The following is a 21605-nucleotide window of genomic DNA, read 5'->3' on the forward strand; positions in this document are numbered from 1 at the left end:
TTTATTTTTCTTTAGCACCAGTACCATTCAAAAATAGATGAACTAATTGAGGAAACCGTCAAAGAAATGATAACACTCCTAGTGGCAAAGGTAACCTTCGGCTTCAGGTGAAGTGATTCACTGTTAACATTGCGTTTTTAATATGTGCGTTTCCATTAAAATGTGACACATTAAGATGTTGAATTGGCTTCTTGTTTCTCACAGGCAAGATCATATATCTCCCAGTCCTTTCATGGTGACTCTGTGATGATTAGGAACTGCGTGAGATGTAATACACTGCTAGTAGGATTGCCATACTGGGCCAGAAGTGGTTTTAAAGAATGGGTGTTATGTTGATGGGGTAACACCCCGTGGTCAGCATCACCCCACGGCACTGAGGGTAGCTGCAGTCAGGGGGTGGCACCGCTAAATGCTGCTGTGTAGAGGTTGGGGTGGCATGCAGAGGTGGTCACCACTCCTACGCGTAAGGTTGTGTGGACAAAATAACTCGTCTTGTGCAAGATCACCATATGCTCTTCTAAGAAATTAATTTAGAGGTGACGGTAGTGGGAAATACATTCCAAAATGTCAGGTTTAATTGTTTGGAAATTGTTTTTCATCAGAGGCGGCTCCTCTAGCTCAGCTGCCAGCATTTCTCTTGGGTTGTTGTGTAGGTCTGGTGTGCTGTGCTAACACAGAGGGGAATTGGTACGTAGGGAGAAAGATGGTGGGGTGTGTTTTCCTCTAGTTTCAAACTTTCTGAGAACAAGTCATCCCTATTATACAGTGGAGACCTTTAAACATAATCTGCCAACATATGCCAGTTCAATTCTTCTGCAAGAATACCCAGCTAGCTGCCTGCTTGACACTGTGTACTGGGAGCAAGAACCACCAGCTTCCCTGTCCGGAGAGGCTGTGCTGGCTTCCCAGCGTGCTGCACCCGCCTCCTGTCACCAGCATCACCCATGACACCGAGGGGTGATTCCCACCCAACGAGACATAGCACCCAAAAGGCTTGCTTTCTTTCCCCCCGGTCCCTGGCCCGCTGTGCTCGCGGACGGGTTGTCCGTTCCTTTGGCAATGCTGAGAACTCCACTGACTTCTTTGAAGGTGATGCTGATTTTTACACCCTTGTTCAATTATTAAAAATAATTGCAGTATTTTTTGTCTTCGTAGTTTGTCACCATTTTGGAAGGAGTCTTGGCCAAACTGTCTAGATACGATGAAGGAACTTTGTTTTCTTCTTTCCTGTCCTTTACTGTAAGTACAGACAATGTTTTCCTTTCTTCTTCTTTTTTTTCCCCAAGTTGTGATGTCCTGCTCTCCCAGGACTAGATCAGTTGCATAATAGTTCTGCCATTCTGTGCTGTTTGAACACTGTAATCCCCCACATCAATACACAACCTGTGTGCAGATATACAGTACATAAACACCCAGGATGCGTAAACCATCTTATTGTAGCATGGTGTAAACCTATCTCTAGTCATCACTCAGGCTGGTGGGGTTTATTCTGTTGAGGTTGCATATGAAGATGAAAAAAAAATCATTGCACTGTACATGCAATTTCCCTAACTAAAGAAGTTGCTTCATTGCCATGTTGCATGACAGGTGTGTTCCTTTCATTCTTCTGGCCATAACAGTGACCATCTTAAGAAGTAAAAAACAAAATAAGGGAGATCTAAAGAGTGCCTTCATGTTTCTAGAAGAGAACAAGGTAGGGAAAATGCCATGAGGTTATGCAGCACAAGGTGCCTGTCATGGCACATTTCTCCCTAACGTTGCAGAACCAATCTACAGCTTGTTCCATTACATATTTCCTAGAAAAGTACAGGACAAGAAAAATATCCATGCAAATGCCTCAGTATCCACAAGGGTTTAGCAATCTGAGCTGTATTCCAGAAAAGTGTTGTGACAGCTTCTTAGGACAAGCACATAGCAGCCGATTTTCAAAGGTCTTCTGAAAATGCATGCCAGAAAGTTTACAAGAGCATCTGTTTGCAAGTGTGGCTTCCCTTAGCTCAGCTCCCAGGCAGGTGTGCACCCAAATGCGTGTGTCTGGGCTTGCTTGGAAAGTTGCGTTAACATTTTCACCCACCAGCCCTGCTGCCCGCAGGCACAGCCTGTCCTGCGCTCACTTGTTCACAGGGACTGGGCAGGAGGCAGAAGGCACTGCTCTGCAAACTGGGAAGGCTTTCCAAAATCTCTTTCAGGAGTTGTCTTCTATACTTGTAATTTTCTGTTGTTTGCTACTCTTGGGCCCTTTTTGCTGAGTTTGAGGCAGTTTTGTAGGATCTCTTTGGAAATCAGGATGGTAAGAATGCATGTAGGAAAGCTCACCAGCTGAGGCAAGAAATTGCTCACAGGCAGCTGTGTGCATGCACAGTCTGGCAGCTTATCTAAACTGCCATGGGGTTCAAACTAAGTGTCACAACTTTTCAGGTGTGCTGGAGGCACTTTGTTCTTCGGAGAAGAAAGGGAAGGGAGGGTATCCCCCTCACCGCCCCGCAGTGCAGCTCTTCTCCCAGGATAACCCTGCATGGTTACAGACCTGCGGCTGTGCTCGCCCTGCTCGCGGGGATGCAGGGGATGGCTTGGGGTGGATACCTTCCCTCATTCCAGTGCTGCTGAGGGTTAGGAGACGCTCGCGTGCCAGCAGCAGAGGATGTGGAGGCGGCAGCTTTTCAGGCATCGGAAGTACCGGCATCAGCCCGGGTAGACAGCGTAATGTGCAGCCCTTCCTGCTCCGTGAGTCCAAGCTGTTCCATGGTTGACGCTGCACTGCTGCCACCACATCCTACTGTTTATGCTGCTGAGTGGTGCTCCCTTCGATTGCTGAGCGAACCCCCGGCCACGCTCGGGCTCTGGGTGCCCATGAGGAGGCAGCACGTAGGTGCATGAGGGTCAAGCATCCTCGCCCTGCTGCTCCTTAGATGCTTCCTGACAATTAACTGCCCCAGCAGCAGCAAAACGGTCTGTCCCACTTCAATGGCCCCACGGCCTTTGAGCCCAGCTCCACAGTTTTGGTTTCCTGAGTTTCCAGCCAGGACGGGCTATGCACCCAAATAGTTACTGTGCGTGGTGTGTGCAAGCCCCTAGGAAGGTGCTGAGCCCTCGCCCCCAGCAAGGAGGCTGGGCGCACTGCGGAGGAGCAGGTTTGCTCCTTTCTGGGCAAGTGATGTTTCTTGCTTTGGCCCACTTCTTTACTGGGCGCCACTGGGCAGCACCAGCCACAAAAGGAGGCTGAGGAACAGCCCTGACCCCTTCAGCACTGGGCTTAGAAAGTCTCCCTTCCCTGCAGTAGTAATGGGATTTGCTGTGTTTAGTCTTTGCAATGATAAATAGAGAAACTCTCTCTTGTTACAGCATGCTTGCACCACCTCCCACGTTTTCCCTGTCTGAACAAATACAACAAAGTGTGGTGGTCCAAGCCGCTGAGCTCTAGAAAGCATTAGTCTCCCACCCCCTTCCACCGACTTCTTTCATCGCGTGTTTTCCAGGCGCTCTGCAAGTGACATGTAATCGGGGGTCTTGTGACAGACAGTTTTATCACCTAGTAGGATATCCTCATTTCCAATTCTTGCCTCGAAATTCAAGATAAAATTAACGCATCTGTTGTCCTAATAAATTCTCACTAGCCACTTCTCCTTGCAGAGCACTTTGGGAGGAAAATACCCTTCTAAATTTGGCCAGACTTTTTTTTTTTTTTCTGTTTGTTGCTACATTTAAGTGCATCTCAGCGGCAGCAGCCCAGGCCCTGGCTGGGCGTCTGCATGTGCAGATCCACTGAGTCACAGGAACGACAGCTGCTAAAATTCCCTTTAATCTGGATGGCCTCTGTGGGCGGAGAGTTACACCTACAGTAATTAAAACTAAAGACTGCCTATTACCCAAGGGAGACAGAAGTAAAAGATCTTATTTTTGTTCTGCGCAAAATTTGTATGGTAAACTGAGACGTTTCATGGCAAAGTCACATACTTTGTGAAAAACGGCAGCCTAGCAAAAATCACACAACATCCGGCAGTTTGGAAATTTCACTAAATGTAGCCAAATCTGAGTTTAAAGAAAAACAAGTAATTATTCTGATTAAAGGGGAGTGGGCAGGAGAAGAAGCTCAGTTTTTTTGTGGGTGGAGGGGGGAGATCGCAGGAAGCCGACTGAGTTATTCTTGTCGCCTCTTAGCTTTGGGGAAGGAGGCAGCTTGAGATGGTGGTGCTAAGCTGGACCTAAGAGTGCTAAATCCACACTCAGATTGCAAGTTTCCAGGGGTGCCGCTGCATTACTTCATGCCCTGTGCGATAGCTGAAGATGCAGGTGCATGGCACGGTGCAGCTCTGAGCACAGACCCCGGCTTCAATTCTGCAGGCTGTTGAGATGCATCATTTTCTGAGCTTTCCTCCTGGTTGTTTAGCTATGCTGTTCAGAAAAAGAGCTCCCTTGGAGCTAGCTTGGGTAGCCCTGCCTGCGGCTGCTCCACTCCGGCATGGGTTGTGCCATGACTGCCTGCTCCTGCGGAGCCGCAGCCGTTGGCCGGGCTCCAGCTGCCTTCATGCGTGGAGGCTGGGGTTCCTCCCATCCCATTCGGCAGGAGCAAGGGATGGCGCTTCGCTACCTCCCAAGAAAGTTGTGAGGATAAATGCATTGAAAGAGTGAGATGTCCAGACAGCCAGCTGGGAACGGGAATACCTGGAGGAGAGATGAGTGTTTGCTCTTTGCTGGGAGCAAGGGCTTGGCACTGATTTTGCTACCTCCTTTGTAAACTTGTGTGCTGGGACGTGCCCCGTCCCTATCCGTCCCCTCAGAAAGGCAGACCCTGAGTCGCATCGGGGCGGCAGGCACTCGGCACCCTCCTCCTGCCCTTCCCTCTGTTCCTGCCCCCCGGCTTGGCAGCCCGGGCGCTGCCAATACTTGCAGCATTCACCTCGGCAATTACCACCAGTCTGGTCTTTTGTATCGCCTCATTGTGCTTAATTATGCACCCCCCACACACACCATATGAGTGCTTCCACCCACTCTCACATTCTGTCTCACACATACATTCATTCTCTCATTCGGGACACATAATTTATTCATCCCAAGATGCAACTGTGTGCGTGTTATATTTAGGCTGTTTTAATGGTAGCTTTAGAAATATTTAAAAGCAGGTGAGCTTTTACACCCAAACAAAGATGGCCGGCAACGCTTACCCTAATTAAAAGCAGAAGCGTTGTGGAAAATCCCAGCCATACTCTTTCTAGACACAGTGCCTTATGCTACAGTGGGAAAAAGGTCTCTCTGGCCAGCTGGGCACTGCTCAGTTGGAAAAGTTGGCCCTGTCACTGGGGGCCACCCCACCTCCCGTGCCAGGCAATGTGCACCCTGCTGTATGGCAAACCAGAGACAAAGTAAATTTGGGGTCTTGCAGCACCCACCAGCTTGTGAGGACACCGCAGAGTGCAGCATCCTCTCTCTGATACCCTCCCTCAGATAACATCTTTTAAAAGGAGGGGAAAATCATAGGAAACTCTAAAGTAGCTGTTGTAGTCTGGGAAGCAGAAAGCTTTGGGGCACTTCTCTGTGGCATGGCGTGAGCATGCCGCACCAGTGTGGTCTGTGAGTTCCTGCCGCCTCAGGGCCAGCAAAAAAAGGGGAAAATAATGTCCCAGGCTGCAGCATGCAAAGCTGGAGAAAGCACACTGCATGCAGGACTATGGGCAGGGGCCAAAGTTAGGGTCCTCTGGGCGCTTTCTGGTGGCCACCCTGGTGCAGGTGCCTGCCAGCCCCACCATGCCGTTGTGCCTCCGCTGCCGGGGACCTCCCACGGTCCCTGGAAGGCGGGTCCCGACGGAGAGACACATGCTGCCTTCGTAGACACATGGCATCGGGTAGAGAACAAGGCCTCCGAAGAAAATAACAATGTCTACTTATGAACCCCATCTTCCCCCGCTTGCTGAAGTAGATGAGGGAGAAGCATAACTCCCACACTATCATCTGTTGCTATTAGAGCTTTAGCAGCAGTGAAGTTACCTCTCCAAAACAACAACAACAAAAATACCGCCCTGGCCTATTCTTTTAGAGAGGAAACATAGCTTTTATCATCCTTTTTCCCCCACTCAGCATTGTGTTGTCCCAACTCTTGGCTGGAGGAGTCCTTACAGGTGTTTAAAGAAAAAGCAAAGACCTGAAAATGTACTGATGGTGTAAACTCTCTTCTTGTTCCTTTTACAGGTGAAGGCTGCTTCCAAATACGTGGATGTACCCGTAAGCACAATTTAAACAACTTCTGTCATAGTAATTTGCATCGTGCTTTGGTTTATGGCATGTGTAGCAACCCACGTTATGCATTAACAGCCAAGATTGAACCATGGGCCTTCACACTTCTAACATTTGAACTGGAAAGAATATCTCCATGGAGTTAATAATGAGCAGTTACCCTCTTATGGAGACCTACGAGGCTGTTTAGGCAATAATTTGCAGATGGTGTCAAAAAGGTACCATATTTATGCAATTGGCTTGAATCACATTTAAAAAAAAAATGGGAGCAGTGCATTCTGTTAATTCTTCATTTGGACTTGTACAAATACAGTATAATTTCCAAACAAAAAGGTCCAGACATGTTAGAACTGAGCCAACACACATCTAACACATTAGCTAATCTATTTTATTTTTGTTCTTCTAATTGTTGGTTTATTTTACTCTTTCGGAAAATGACTTTTTTATTACTTTGGGGGAATGGTGATGAGCTAGCAACATGTGTTTGGGAAATTGTTAATGAAAATAATTTTTTCCATTTTTCTGTAATTGGTATAGGAAAACTGTACATCGTCTCCCCTAATTAGACCTTGATTCATAAGGAAAAGAGCCCTTAACATTCTTAGACAGAGCACTTAACTTGCCAGAAATTTACATGTAAATTGAGTTTAAGTGTAGTATATGAATGTTGGCTGGAATAAGGGGTTAGTGTAACATTTACAGGCAGAAAGATCCTAGCAATTACAAATGAAAAAAGAGTAGATCTTAATACACCACACCAGCTCCTGCATCCAGTTAGACTGGGCAGTGTTTGATGACCTGTATGTATAATGTATACATGTGCATTCCATGCGGATGCAGTTGCTCTGCATGCTGTCACATGACAACGATAAATTTATCAGAAATCTTGGACCACATCAACTGCCTTCAGTGTTTCCATCCCTTTAGCCCAAAAGAAACCTCTCCTACCACGTTGCCATATCTTTAGCCCAGCATGAGGAAGACAAACTCTTAAACAGTAAGAGATCTTCCTTGGTTTAAAATATCCCAAAGCAGAGGTTGGCATCCTGTTGTCTTGGAGTAATAGAAACAAGATATTAGGAGCATTAGAATGAGATACTCGGAATTCATTTCTAGCCCCATGGAGCTAGGATGTGTAGGAAACATGGAGATCCTTCAGCTGAAACTCCTAGTTGTTCAAGTGCATCTTAAATATTTAGTCATCAGGAATTTGAGCACAGAACAGGTTTTTTAAGTAAATTTTAGGGCAGAGCATGGCCTTCTCTGAGGTCTCTATGTTCTGGAAAGTAAAGGATCTCTGGGGAAGCAACCTCAGTAAAACGCTATATAACTCTTTTAAGCTTTTCCAAAACAATTTTCTTGCTGTACCTGGCAGACCCTTGGGAGGTCCTCAGCGTTGTGGCCGTGCGGGAGGAGCAGTGTCTGCTCCCATCCTTGGAGACAGTTGGATACTCTCGTTCTTGCATAAAATAGAGCAGAAATCATTCATCTAGGTTATTATTTTGGTTGTTTCCCCACCTATCCCTGGAAATGAAGCCACGTTACAACGGCTTCCTTGGCAGCCCCAAAATTTTTGATGAAATCAACCACCAGCCCCACACAGCTCCCAGACCTTTGCGGGACGCCACCCCATGGTCCATGAGCCACTGCCTTTCTGGGGGAAGGAGAAAGGAAAACCCATTTTGGTAGAGGCTCCTCTTTTAAAGGACAGAGGGGAAATCCTGGTGTTGAACAGAAAACAGAAAACCATTGGTTAAATGTAATTCCCCAAACACCGTTGCACTTGTCTGGGCACAAACCAATCCGTTTAATGCCACCTTGAAATGGGCATGATCGGCGTGCTGAAAATTGCTTGAAAGTGTAACACTTGACTACTGCCACATTTGTGTTGTCCTCATTGTTTTTCAAATTAATACCTTGTCATTGTTGCAGTAGGTGTTAAGAAATGTTACTGGCTTCCCAAGGGCCAAGCACTGGCCCTTTGCTTGATAATTGTTTGCTTTGTATTAAAAAACTCCCTTCCTACTGCTTTCCAAACTGTCCTCATTTTCACCCTGGAAATTACACAGATGTGTTAACTAACTTCAATTTACAGCGGCTGACAATCGTATCTTGCAGAGAAACGATACTCTGTGATCTGAGGTAAATCACAGTAATGGAAACTAATGACACTAGTTATTAACAAACTTACAATGTGCCATGGAAATTTAAGATTTTGTGGCAGGTCTTGTAATGACTCATGTTACAGTATTTTAATGGGTTTCCTTTGAGGTAAGTTTGATTCCAATATATCAAGCAATGTGAACTCAAACAGGATTTTTTTTTTAAGTGTTTTTGCCTTCCACCTGCCTCAGTTCCCATTGTCTTTAAAGAAATGCTGTTCTCCCAAAATCTTGCATGCTTGCGGGTTGCTGTTTAAAATCAGTTAAATTCTGCAGAGAGACGTAGAGATGTGACAGCACAGGGAGGCTTCCTGCAGTTTAGCAGCAGTTTAAACGTTCATGTAGACACACATTCCCTGACTTACCATTTAGCCAATTTATTCTTAAGAGCAGCACTAAATGTGACTAAAGTCAGGGGTCTAAACAGGAAAAAAAAGGCAATTTTGGCATGCCTCCTGCAATGCCAGCTGCTTACTGCACACATCCTCACACCGTAAAAGAAGAACCAAGAGCCAAGCTCTGGCTGTTAGCTTTCTACCTTCAGAAACCAGAGGGTTTGCACAGAGAAGATGACCCAAGAAAACAACAAATCTCCGCGCTGGCTTGCTGGTTCACTCGCTAGGTCAACAGCACCAAAAGTAGCAAGAGAACTTCCCAGCATCGGTATGTTGAGGAGGAGCTTTATTCCTCTGACCAGCTTTGCTTTAGGCAAAAGAAGAGAAAGAGCAAATGTCTTTGCATGATTTTGTGCTGCGTACAGTATTTTGCTGGGCAACTCAGCGGGACTCGGTGTCTGTCAGGTAAGGAGAGGGCGAACTGCAGGAGGCCAGCAGGAGGTGGAGGAGAAGGAAAAGCAGCGAAGGCTACACAGAGGAGCTGCCCCCTGCACCACTATTCATGTGTGTCTCTCTCTCTCTTCTTCTCTCCCCCATGCAGAAGCCGGGGATGGATGTTGCTGATGCCTATGTGACATTTGTCCGCCACTCTCAGGATGTCCTGCGTGATAAGGTCAATGAGGAGATGTATATAGAAAGGTTATTTGATGTAAGTAAATGCCTTCTCCTCCTTGGACACCAAGCAGGAGAGACCCAAAATGTGACAAAATAAGACAGGAGGATAAGTCACATTTTGAGAAAATTTATTGGTTATAGCTTTAAAAAATAAATAAATCTTTCCTTTCTTTCTGACTAAGGCTCGTATCTGCTCTCTGCCTGCTTTAAACCTCTACTCTAGTCTACTGTGTCTTGGTCTGTCTGTGCGTGGATTTTAAGGGAACAGCATCTTCTAAGAGAGCCCTTTACTATGTTTAAGCTTGTGGAAAATCTCTCTGTAACAGAACATCTTGGTCATTGTTCTCACTGTTAAAATTTGAGCCAGGTTTTTGGCAGATGCGCTTGCTAAGGGCCATCTCTTCTGCACATTTTGCAGTGTGTTTCTTTGACAAACACTCCAAAACTGACAGTGGATTAAGTGTACTAAATTTTAATTTTAAAAGCTAACCAAAAAAGAGCTGATCAGGAATCTACTTTCATATTTCAGGAGGACCATGTTGTGGTGTCTGACACCAAAGGTAAAGTTGAGATGTGGTCTTCTTGATGAGGATGGCATGGTAGGAACTGACCCAGATGTTCAGAGCTATTTTTTTGTTGCACAAGATAAATTCATTGGACTGTAAGAGAACAGTGACCTGTGATGCCCGTTTGTTTTGGATTTGGATGCATGTTAACCAATATCTCTGTTTCTGTTGCTCTTGTTGTGTTATAGCCTTTCTGTCCTTGTAGCTGTTCTATAGCGAAGGTTTTCTGTTGATGGCCAGCCTGTAGCATTAGTGTTTCAGTCTCCTTTAGGGTATTTGTCCATATATCGATTTCTGTTTGAAGCAGCTTCTGTTCCTACTTTCCTTCCTCTCATCTCTCAGCAGTGCCATTTCTCGGTCCCCCGGCTCTGGAACTCTAACAACCTTCCTCGCTTTCTTTACTCGCTCGTTTGCTTCCTCAGTGTGCAGGGAAAGCTGCTTTTTTCCCCAAGCAACTTGCTCCTTCACTCAATACCTCTCTTTCTGCGCATTACCTGTCCCTTAGAAACCTCTTCTTCCTTTACAATTCCCACTCTTTCTTTCCCCCATACCTTATCGGATTAAAATGGAACTTATCTCTCATGTCAAATGTTTTATCACATTATATCAAGTGGCATGAATTAGAGTCAAATAATCTTACTGTGTACATCTACTAGCATGACCCATATCCACTGAGAATGCCTCATTCATGCACGGAGCACAGCAGTGCCTCCTCCGGGCGCCGCGCGTGCTCGCTCCGGGGAGAGTTTGCAGCGCAGAGCACCAGACGCAAATCACCCATCAAGCAGGCATGGGGAGAAAAAACAAAACATAACACAAAAGACTGTCGCTTCCATCTGCAGCGGGCCTGCGAGTGCATTGCTCGTTTGTGTTGAAATTTATTCCATGAGCAGTTAAATTTCCAGAGCTCATCTGGACTGTTCTTTTCAATGCCCACACTGCCTTTTCCCTCATCCTTTCCCTATGATTCACAGTTGGTGTGTTTGTACCCTTTGGGCCATTATTTCCAATTTTCAAAAGGCTGTAATTAGCACAAATATTGGTGCTAATATCCGCTTGTACTTAGTTTTACCAAGCCCTATTTTAAACAAATTAACAGTTGACATGAAAAAAAAAAGAGCAGCTACCTTGGTGGAAAGCAAAAAGTGCAACACCTTTCTTTCTCTCCCTGCTCTCCTCGAGTCTTCCTGGTCCATGCAGAATAAAATCATCAAGTAGGGTTTTTACACTGCTGCTCCTGTTTTGACCCACGCCGGCTACAGACGGGAGCCGCAGCGTGTGGGAGCTGTTCCCGTTCCCATTCCCGTTCCCGTTCCCGTTCCCTGCACCGGTGGGACGGCATTGGGACCCAATGCCACCAGCTTCTTCGCATGTGTCTCGCGTACGTGAGTGTGCGCCCGCGAGCGGGACGAGCTTCAGGGCCCTTGGCTCACAAGAAGGGAGGGGGATGCTCCGAGCCCTAGCCACCAAAAAATTGGCATTACGTTTTGAGCTGTCGTGTATCGTCTTTGCCAGGTTGCAGCTGAAGAAGTTAAATGCTCCTGAGGCCAGCTGTCAGCACAGCTGAGGTGCTGGTGCATCAGTAGCAGCAGGGTTTATGAGTATGTGGGGATCACCTGGGCCCAGACCCTGCTTAAATCGGTGCTGTGTTCACCTACATTTCGGTAAGAGCAAATGCTTAACGCTATTGTCCTGAGCTTGATCTCAGCCACAGTCCTGCCTTTGCCCCCCTCACCTAACACAGCGACGCAGCATGGCCGTGGGCTCTTTAAGGTCCCTTGGTCTCTGCACCGATGGTCATATTTTCCAAGTACATCTTAGGTGCTAGTTACCTTTTTAATAAGAAAGAGAAGAGGAATAATCAAGAATGGTATTTACGATGCTGAATTAGACTTGGGCCTGGTTTTGTTCTTGCTTCCCCCAGCACAGTAGAGGAGCAATCCTCTTAGCTGCAGAGTTTCTCCAGGCAATGAGATTATTAACACTTTCGAGGCTGGCTCCTCCGCTGGCTTAGTGCAGCAATGCTGGCTTACCCCAGCTAAAACCTTAGGCCAGTTTTAGGATGTTATGCAGCAATGGAAGGTAAACAGCTTAAATCTGCCTGCGGGCAGTTCCTCTGGTCTCAGTGGGAACATGTTAGAGACACTCGCAATATAGGGCTAAACCCCTTTCTGTGCAGCCATGAGTAGTGCAAGAGCAGAGGTGCACGGTGCAAGGTTGCCTATCGCATGTTCGGTGGGGTTTGCGGCTCCCGGGATATTCCTAATCCCCACACTTCTCCACAGTCCTGCCCAACATTTCTATTCATTTCCCCTTTGTTTCCTACCAGGAGCAGAGGCTGCAGAGTGCGTTAGGCCGTCTCCCAACAGGAGCTGGGTTAATATATCCGGTTTTTGGCATTTGCCATGATTTTTTAGCTCAGAAACCATCTCTCTTCCCCTGCTTTGCGTGCCTGCTTGCACCTGCAGACCAGGGCTATGCTTTTAGGGAAATACTAGTGTTTGCAGAAGATTATTGTAATATTTCTGTGTGGTCTGTGTGTTAATCCTCTTAATTCTACAAATTAGTCAGGGTTCTCCCCCCCCCCCCCCAACAAAGTCATCTTAATTTTAAAAATCTGTATTCTTGGGATCACTGAACGAACAGATTGATCGTGGAGTTCTGCTGGTAATCAAAACCTAACTAGCTTTTTGGCAGTGCTGTTTACTGCAGAGTAACATGACTTATTTACTTGGCCTGGCTCACTAATTTGATAACATTTAAAGCTAAAACACTAATAAGGCCCGTTGGTAGAGAGCAGTGGTAACAGAAGAGTTTCAGAATAGCAACGTAGCATCCATTCCCTGCGTTCCTGTGCATGGCTGGGTGTTTTGGGATTTAAACTGCCGTGATGTTTTGCACAGAACACAGAAGGATCACAAACTCTGGTGGTGCCTGATGGAAAGTAAGATTTTATCACTTTTTCCCCCAGAAAGGGGGCAGAGTTGACATGCAGAATGTGACAGTTTATAGGAATGGTGAGGCAGAGGCAGGCGGGTGTATCTTAAACATGGGAAAATGCCTTCAGAGTGATCCCGACTCTCCAGACCAGTCCTGCAAAATTGGGGTCCCCTTTGGTTCAGGCATTCAGAATTTCGTAGGATCAGAATTTATACATCTGTAATTTTGTCTGAAGGCAGCGGGTGTTTTACTTGTAAGGGTTGTGCCCTTTGGTGGAACTTATTTATACATGTGTGTGTGTCTTTACACACACCCTTAGACACTCACAGTATAGGTTTCAACCCATCAGAACATATGTGATCCAGATAGTCTATGATTGACTAGCAGATGTGTAAAAGCCAACCTATCTTCCTCATAAATTGGTAAACACTAATGTAAAACATAGTGCGAATATTTCCTCCCCAGGCACAGGCGAGTAGCACATACACAAAAGGCTACCGAGCACTGAGTGAGCTCCCCAAGATCCTGCAAATTCCAGCATCCTGATGCAGTCCCTAAATAGCGCAGATGGCATTTTTCTCTCTGATGATTAATTCAATATCTTACCAAAAAAAACAAAAACATGCTTTTGATATGAGAGATCAAAACACCAATAGAAGCTCCTAAGATTGCAAGGACCTAAAAAAAAATTAATTTATTTTTTTCTTCCTTGTACTTCTTGAAGACACCAGCCTGAGTAGAAGATAAGGATTAAAACAGATGTGCTTAGTGCTAGTTCATCTGCTTAAATCTAGCAGTCTCTGAGATCAGTGATTAAAAAGCCATCTCTAACTTTGATGAAATCCACTGCAATGGTAATACTGTGTCTCTGATCACTTTCTTATGGGCCTCATGTCTGCCTAAACCGGACATAGAAAACATTTCACTGGAGATGATACATGGATTATATGGGTCAATTATACACTTAATCTGCCTTCTGGGGATTAAATGTGCATAGATTGACCCCGCGTATTTGGCTTGTCCTTGGCAGTTATCAGATCAGGAAGGTTGCCTTTACCAAAAAGTCTGGTAAGAACTTAATCACGCAGTGATACAGCCCGCTGAGCCCGCTGAGGTGGCAGTAGTCACAGTGCTTTTTGCAGAAGGCAGTTTTACCACTTCACTGTCACTGTGTATGTTCGGCTTCCTCGAAGGTCTGTGTCACAGCCGGGATACCAGACGGAGTATTTTCTCCTGAAACGAGAAAGTGAACCCGTTTGTCTCTGCAAGACGGAGGCGGGTTTTTTTTTTTTGTCTTGATGGCAGGCTGAGATCGGCGGCTCTGGGCAGGCACAAGCCCTCGGCTGGGGCTCAGCTGAGCTGGGTTTTTAGGAAGCCCCAGTGATATCCCAAGGCTGATGTTGCAGCTGGTGGATTTTTGTTGCCTTTCCCCAGCCCAGAGCCCAGGAGGAGTGCCAGCCCTGAGGGCATGGCTCAGGTCTGTCCTCATACGTCCAAAGGTGGCTGGCCTCACTGGTAGCCGACTTCTGAATATCAGAGATACTGAGTGATAAGGATGCAGGGCACTGTGCGAGTCTCAGACATCAGCAAAATCCTTGTATAAATTTTCAGCAACCTGAGTGAGCACTTCTTACTGGTTTACTGGAGGGTCCGCAGGCAGCTCAGCGTATTTCAGTACCTACTGATCTGGAGCCTGATATCACACCTAAATATACAGAAAAAATTACAAAACACAGACTGACAGCTGTATCAGTTAATTCAGCAAGTCTTCTACAGACACTTAGGCATTAGCTTATTCTTAAAAATCAAAGCTTTTGACTTCAGTGGAGTTACCCACTTGAATTTTGGCAGCTCCTTCAAAACATGCTTGCAGGATTATGGCATTTCTTGCTAGAGTGTAAACCTTGCACGGCACAATCAAATGCCAAAAGAAAGCCCTTCTCACCCTCCCTCTCCTTCCCCTCCTCGAACCCAAAAGCCTGGTCGTGAGTCAGTGAAGCTACTCACTGTGAGTTAGAATTACTCACAGGAGGACGGGTTGCAGGATCAGGGGAAGAACGGATATCAGACTGTGCGCCGGGCTCCCATCTAATATCTGCTTGCAGCCGCACTCACCGCTTTCTCTTAGACAGACAACAACCTGTTTCCCTCCTACGCAGCTAGACTGCTCATTAGGGCACTAACTCTCTCCCACTCCCATCCTGATATGGCCTCCACTGAGCTATTTCTTCTGCGTTGTTTTTCGCTGCTTTTTTTTTTCCCCTCTCCCCCCCTTCCCGAGTGAGTTGTGAAATGAAGACAATTAGGCAGATTGATCTCGAGGAAGTGCAGCTTGCTTTTCTTCTCCTTGTGCATCTTTGGAGGAGCCAGAGCAGCGCAGCTTTTGCTGCAGAGGCTGCCACAGCCCTTGGCTGGCTTGTCAGGACTCGGACCCAGACCTGGAGTCAGCAGGGACCTTTGCTGGGAAAAAAATAAAATCGTGATGGCAATTATCCTTATATCTTCTAGGAAGGGACAAATTCTCTCTGTCCTGAGGGGGCACAGCGTGCATCACCCTTCTGCAGCCTCTTTTGCTTCCCACGTGCCTGCTCAGAGCCGCGCAGGAGCAGGGAGAGGAGCTTAGCAGGGACATCGTTCATCAGAGCCATCCATTCCCTCGTCCATTTTTACTCCCATACGTGAGCTTCATGCGGCAGCAAGCATGCACTCACGCGTGGCCTCCTGCCCCTCCTGCATTCCCCTCAGCAAGGTTTCTTTCCTGAAGTGCTCATTTAAGTAGGCTCCATTTAATTTATTTTAGGGAGAGTCTTAATAAAATAAGTCCTAGATCTGTCACTGGATTTTACATGCTCGTAAGGGGTTTTTTTTTCCCCTCCTAAATGTCTTTATCGGAACAGCTTTTCATGTTCCAGTAGACATTTGGTTGAAGACAGTTAATTTGATTTCTTTTCCAGAGGAGATTTTCCATTAATCACTCTCAGAAGGCAGACTGATTGCTCCGTTACGTTAAGGTCAGCATAGGCTTGCTAACATCATCCGCACAGTGCTTTGGAGCATTAGAGATTTTTCTTTTAGGACCAGCACTGAGTGAAAGATCATTTATTTCCTGGTAGTCAGAAGTAGCCAAGGTAGGTTTCGGGGAAGAGGTGCCGTCGTGCTGTATTGCAGGCAGCAAGGCATCCTCGATACAGAGAGCGCCTTTTTCGGAGCAGCCTCTCTGCTCCCTGACCAGGAGCTGCCTGTGCGCATTTACAACTGCATATGAGTTGCATAGTGCACTCTGAGCTGAAGCTGCCTTCCAGCTTCATTTAAGAGGCCTTAGCTAATTGAAGCTCCAATTTTGGGGGTCATGAGGAAGGAGAGCCTGAAGGTGCTGGTGTTCCCCATGAATCCCAACCCATGTGGGTGCCAGCTGAGCCTGGGGGTGCGAGGAGCGTGGGAAGGGCCGGGACGTCCTGGTGCACACAGATGTGCAGGGCTGAGCCCCTGGCCCGCCAGGGCACGGCTGCTGCGGGGCCGAGGCCCCCGCTGCCGGCAGCTTTGCTCCCTCCCTCTGGGCTGCGCAAAGGGTCTTTGCCCAAAGAAACTCGCGGTGCGCGCAGGGGTGAGCCAACGGCCCCTGCACGGACAATGACAAATTGTCTGATTTCCAGCAGTGCCTTCAATCCCTCTTTTCCTTCTCTCCCCCTGCAATCCAGCCCCACACAATCACTGCCATTGCCCGCGCCAGCCAGCGGTGCGTGTGAGATTAGCCGTCCCAGGTCACTTCATTTCTCTTGATCTGCAGCTCTTTCCTTTCCTGGTGCTCCTTTAAACCTCGCCCTGGATGTATGATATCAGCATTCAAAAATGCTTAGCAGGACTCGGGCAGGGAGTGCGTTTTCTCCAGCGTGTAACCCCAGGAATGATACCAGGGATGTTGCTCCCTCCCGTGCTCTCAAAACCCTCTAGCTCCTTTTCTGAAATGTGTAGGCTATAAAAGAGCCAGCTGAAGTCTACCAAGCCTCATTTTGTGACAGCTTTCAAATAATCCTAATAACAAGTATAACCGAAGTGTTCCATAGCATGCAATTCTCTATTGCATCTTACTGAGCAACTTTGCATCCAGTTATACCGTCACTGCCATGCACTAAGGGGGCCCTGGAATCAGGACAGCAAAATAGCAGCACATTGTGTGGATATTGTGTTTTACGAAGCTGCTTTATACAGAAACTCAGATTTGAACATGTCAAATCATTTTTTGAAAAGTGGAAATAAGCAGAGAATCTTTTACAGGTTAAAAAGAGTATTTGAGAACAAGCATCCATTCAGAAGTGAGTTGGTGTGTCTGTGCCTTTATAGTTTTTAGCAGAAGCTCTTTCCCGTAGGAAAACCAAGGTCTGTAAAATCGTGCAAAGCAGCAGGATTTCTGGGGTTTTATTTGACAGTTCCCAGCAAGTGCTGTGCACTTTGCTGAGCTGAATCTGCAGCAAAGGGAGAGAGGGCCCAGCATCCAGAGCCAACCTTGCGGAGTACCCAGGGCCCCGATAAGAGCTCAGTCCTCTGCGTGCAGGTACGTCACTGGTCTTACAGCTCAGGGATGCACGTATCCAGGACAGGCTTTACCTATCAGCTGAAAGGCAGCGTTTTCTGCACGTGTATAATGCGGTGCCCGAGGATTGGGGCTGAACTGTCTCAGAGAGGAAAGGAGCCACCCACTGAGGCTCTTGGCCTGAAAACCTGCAGGTTTAAGCATGGGGTGTCCCTGGTTTGAGGGTGTTGTGACTGAGAGAGAAGTTAGAGGTGCTGCCAGGACCGACGTTGGCAGGCTTTCTTCCCAGATCACCGTGAGCATCGGCCACCGCATCGCCCCCTGCACCCTGCTGTAGATAAATCGCTGTTCCCACGCAGCTCCCCCGCACAGTTTTCTCTGCTGCCCTCCATCCAGCCCTGACCAGCACGCAGCTCGAGGGGTTCACCCTCCTCAGAGCAAGTCTGGCAGCGCGTGGCTGGGCTTTGTTCAGAGGTGCTCAGCGCACAGGCTGGCGTAGGTGTTTGCTCACAGCAAACCCCAGCCTGCTGAGACCAGGGCGTCCCCGGCCGGAGGAGGAGGTGACCCAACATCGCAGTAGCTCTTTCAGTGAGATCCTCCCCAGGGGAGAAAGCTTAGAGAGTCATCAGCACGTCCTGCCTGTGGCCCATCACCTCTGCCAGACATGTGAGTGTGTGGCTCTTAGCTAGGCAGAGACTTTGGCATCCGGCTAGCGGAGTAGACTGCCCTGACGTACAGCTTGGGAACACCCGAATAAGTGCAAGACATTATAGCCCCAGCAGCACCGTTGTTACTCCACCGGTGAAGGAGCAGTACCGTCTGCAGATCCCTTTCTGGCTGTGTACCTGTTGTGGGAAACCTTTGCTTGTGTAATGAGAGCACTTGGTTTGCCTGCAAAGCCACGGAGGGTCGGAGTTAAGCCTGCACCCACCGCGGCGCGCGGAGCTGCAGCTGCACAAAACGTGCATAGGTGTTAACTGATTTTGTGCAGCGCTGAAAGCAGGGAGCGTTAGAGATTATGTTCTTGGGCATGTTTATTTGCTGGGGACGTTGGCCCCACTGGCACAAAATATGTGGATCCTCTTTTCCTCCCCAAAAAGGAATAAAATGATTTTGGGTTAAAAGCAATCTTAATCTGCAGCGAGGAGCATGCAGGATGAGTTGTGCCCCTTTGGCAAGCGGGGAATTGTGCAATCCCAGTAGCACACGCAGAAAACGTATCCACAAGGAGTCCCGCGCCTCCCTCCCATTAACACCCGTGGCACCGTCCTGCCGAGCCCCATCGGGTCCAACTTCAAGCCAATTAAGGGTGAAGCGCCAGCCTGAGAGCACCCTGTTGCTGAGATCCCCAAACAGTGGGTGATCTCAGGTACCATATGTACTGCAAAAAGCGTGCGGCACGTCAATGCGCCTGGGTCTGCGTTTCAGCTTTCATTCTGAATTCTCTTCCCTGTTTGAAGGCAGAGCTCTTACGCGATTCAAAGTTTTTTTGTGGTTTATTTTTGGGAGGAGCGGGGGGGGGGGAAGATAATGTAATTCGGTGATGCCATTTGCATCCTAGACAGATGATGAGTTGCTCTGACTAGCAGCTTAACCCTATTAGGCAATGCTGGGACCGTGACTTTATTAAATAATAATACAAATTATTTTAATATCGAGCCCCTTTGACTTTGTAACTTCCTCATGTAGCTATGTTGTCAATGTGAATGAAATTTCGTAGTTAAGGAATATAAAACAGAGTAAAAGGCATCCAGAAATCACAGCATTGGGGTGGATGTTGAAGAAATACACTGTGTGTACTTGCAGTGATAGCATTATAGTGATACAAAAAATCCCAGAAAAAAACAGTGCAGCCATTTATTTCAGTAATAGCTCAGTGAGACTGTGTCCTGAGAGACTCCAGCCAGATTCACGAGGCTCTGATAGAATAAAGTCATAAATTTTATTTAAAAAATAAAAAACCTGGGGGTTTCAGGGGATTTTTACTAAATTGTTAGCACTTTACTAGATCTCTAGAATTTAATGTAGAGTTTAATAGAGAGGTTTAATTCAGAAAATGAGGGTCGTGTTGCCTCCTGTGAGGACTGCTTGCCCAGGCAGAGGCAGAGCCCTGCCAAGCACGGCTGATGGAGGATTTGCTTGTACGGGCAAGGGGCAAGCATAGAGTCTGGAGTTTGGCAAAGAGTTCACGTATCCCAAACACCTCTGATTTGTGCGCTCTGTTTCAGAACATACCAAGCCAAAGGCCCCACGGAGAAGTTAAATTAGCACACCGCAATCTGTTACCAAAACTTACATTTATTTTCTGAAACAGAAAATACTTTCAAAAGTGTGAGAATCTGGGAGGGAATTACCTTTCTAACAGAGCCCTCTTGGTGCGTTGCTGTTGTGTGTTCCGCAGAGCTACACCGAAAGACCTACTTTTGATGTCGACTTTTGCATATCTAACGAGAGTATACGCACTTAAAGAATTACGTGCAATAGAAAAGCTACCTAATGATCGGACGGTGTTATTATCCAGCGTGCGGCAGCATAGCAGTACAATAACTATTTACTCTTTGCAGATAATGTTCTGTTATTTTCTAGTCTTTGGCAATAGCAAGAGAGCATCTGATATATACAATATTGGTGTGTATCCAATTGTTTGTGATCATCCCAAGTTTTGAAACATGGTTGTGAGAGAGGAATATAAGCTTAAGCTTGAAAGGCTAAAAAGCAGAAAGCCCCGCACGTAAATGCTATTATGCACTTAATGAGGCAGGGTTTAAAAAAAAATCAGCCACACAAGTTGGTTTTATCAAAGAAAATGTATAAATAACAACCAGTGATTCAAACTGCCTCACAAAGGGAGAAGCAGGGACGGGAAGCTAGCACTTCACTTGTGGCATTCAGATAATAGTATTTACTACACTAATCTTTTGGGCTTAGCAATTGACAATCAATATATTATTATCAACAAGCGTTAACGCAAACAAAAAGCTTCCATTTCTTTTTTAACCGTGTTCCCCTAAGTGCCTTAAATTTAATTAAAACCAGACAGCTCTCCCTCTAGTACAAATTAGAGTTAAAATCATATTAAATATTTGTTCTACAGGAAAACAAAAGTGTCAGCTTGTGCTACTGGGTTTGGCTGCTTTTTTTTTCTTCTTTTTTTTTTTTACACACAGAGGGGAGAAAAAAAATACCAGCTACTCAAAGTTAAAATAAAGTCTCTCTCCCTCCCTCCCTGTCTCCCAAGACTACTGTCTATAACATGTTGTTCCTTATAGAAAGTGGGATATGGTGGCATTTGCTTGATTAACTTGCTCGACAAAAGTGACAGCTGCTGTGGGTGCATGTAGCTAAGCTGCACAGCGCAGTTCCGCCTTTGTACATCTGTCAGCAAAAAAGGAGGAATAAAGAGTGAAAAGAGACAAATTGGTCCCAAAAGGCAATCCATTCAACTCAGGAGGTTTGCTCTATTCAAGCACTCGCTGGGAATCTCAAGTGCTAGGTAGCTTATTCAATTTCATTCATTCTTTAGAATGAGCCCACAAGTGTTTAATTTCTTATTCTGTTGAATAAAAAGGGGAGCTTTTTTTTTATTGGAAGCATTAATTGTAAGACTAGCTGATCAATGCCTGTGATATTAACTCATTGCTTATTTTCTGGTTAGCTGTGTGCTCTTAGATCCACAGCCGCTAAACTTCATTTCTGTAATGTGGACAATGTCACACCAATTTCTCTGCTTCCAGGCGTGCTCGGAGGTGCAATACGCGGTCCCCTGAGCCTTGGCCCCCGCCAGGCTTGGAGAACGGGCCAAACCCTTGGCAGGTGTAAATCGAGAGAGTCACTGGGTTATTATCGATGCCACCCGTGGCTGTGGCTAGGACATGACTGAGCCAGATGCTCTTTGCCTGTGGGGCTGAGCCCCTGACCCCGCTACAGGTTTGGCCCTGTGGACTGGAGGAGGTTTTGTAGCTCAGAATGCTGACCTGCCTTTGGGTGGCTCTCCGGGTCCCCCAGTGAATGGCAGAGGAGGGGGAGCCCATAAGCAGGGCCCTGTGGAGTGATACCCGGCACAGAGGATGGTTTTTGTTGAGTAGTGGGAAAAAGAGTCGATGAACGCATGGGATGGGGATTGTTGCATGGGCAGGTCTCCTCTTGCCATCCAGAAAATGTATGCTTG

General features: G+C 46.8%; 1 protein-coding gene across 8 annotated transcripts in view; it reads left to right on the forward strand.

The window, feature by feature from the left end:
- Nucleotides 1–21605, forward strand: part of CADPS (calcium dependent secretion activator) — a 225309-nt gene that overhangs the window by 193723 nt on the left and 9981 nt on the right. For all 8 annotated transcript variants that reach the window (XM_064453572.1, XM_064453576.1, XM_064453573.1 and 5 more), the window contains 4 exons: nt 16–90; nt 1156–1239; nt 6184–6216; nt 9327–9434. In XM_064453572.1, coding sequence (XP_064309642.1) covers nt 16–90; nt 1156–1239; nt 6184–6216; nt 9327–9434 — 300 coding nt within the window. The remainder of the gene's footprint in view (nt 1–15; nt 91–1155; nt 1240–6183; nt 6217–9326; nt 9435–21605) is intronic.

Source organism: Phalacrocorax carbo, chromosome 6 (genome assembly GCF_963921805.1).
Source record: "Phalacrocorax carbo chromosome 6, bPhaCar2.1, whole genome shotgun sequence".
Taxonomy (NCBI): Eukaryota; Metazoa; Chordata; class Aves; order Suliformes; family Phalacrocoracidae; genus Phalacrocorax; species Phalacrocorax carbo.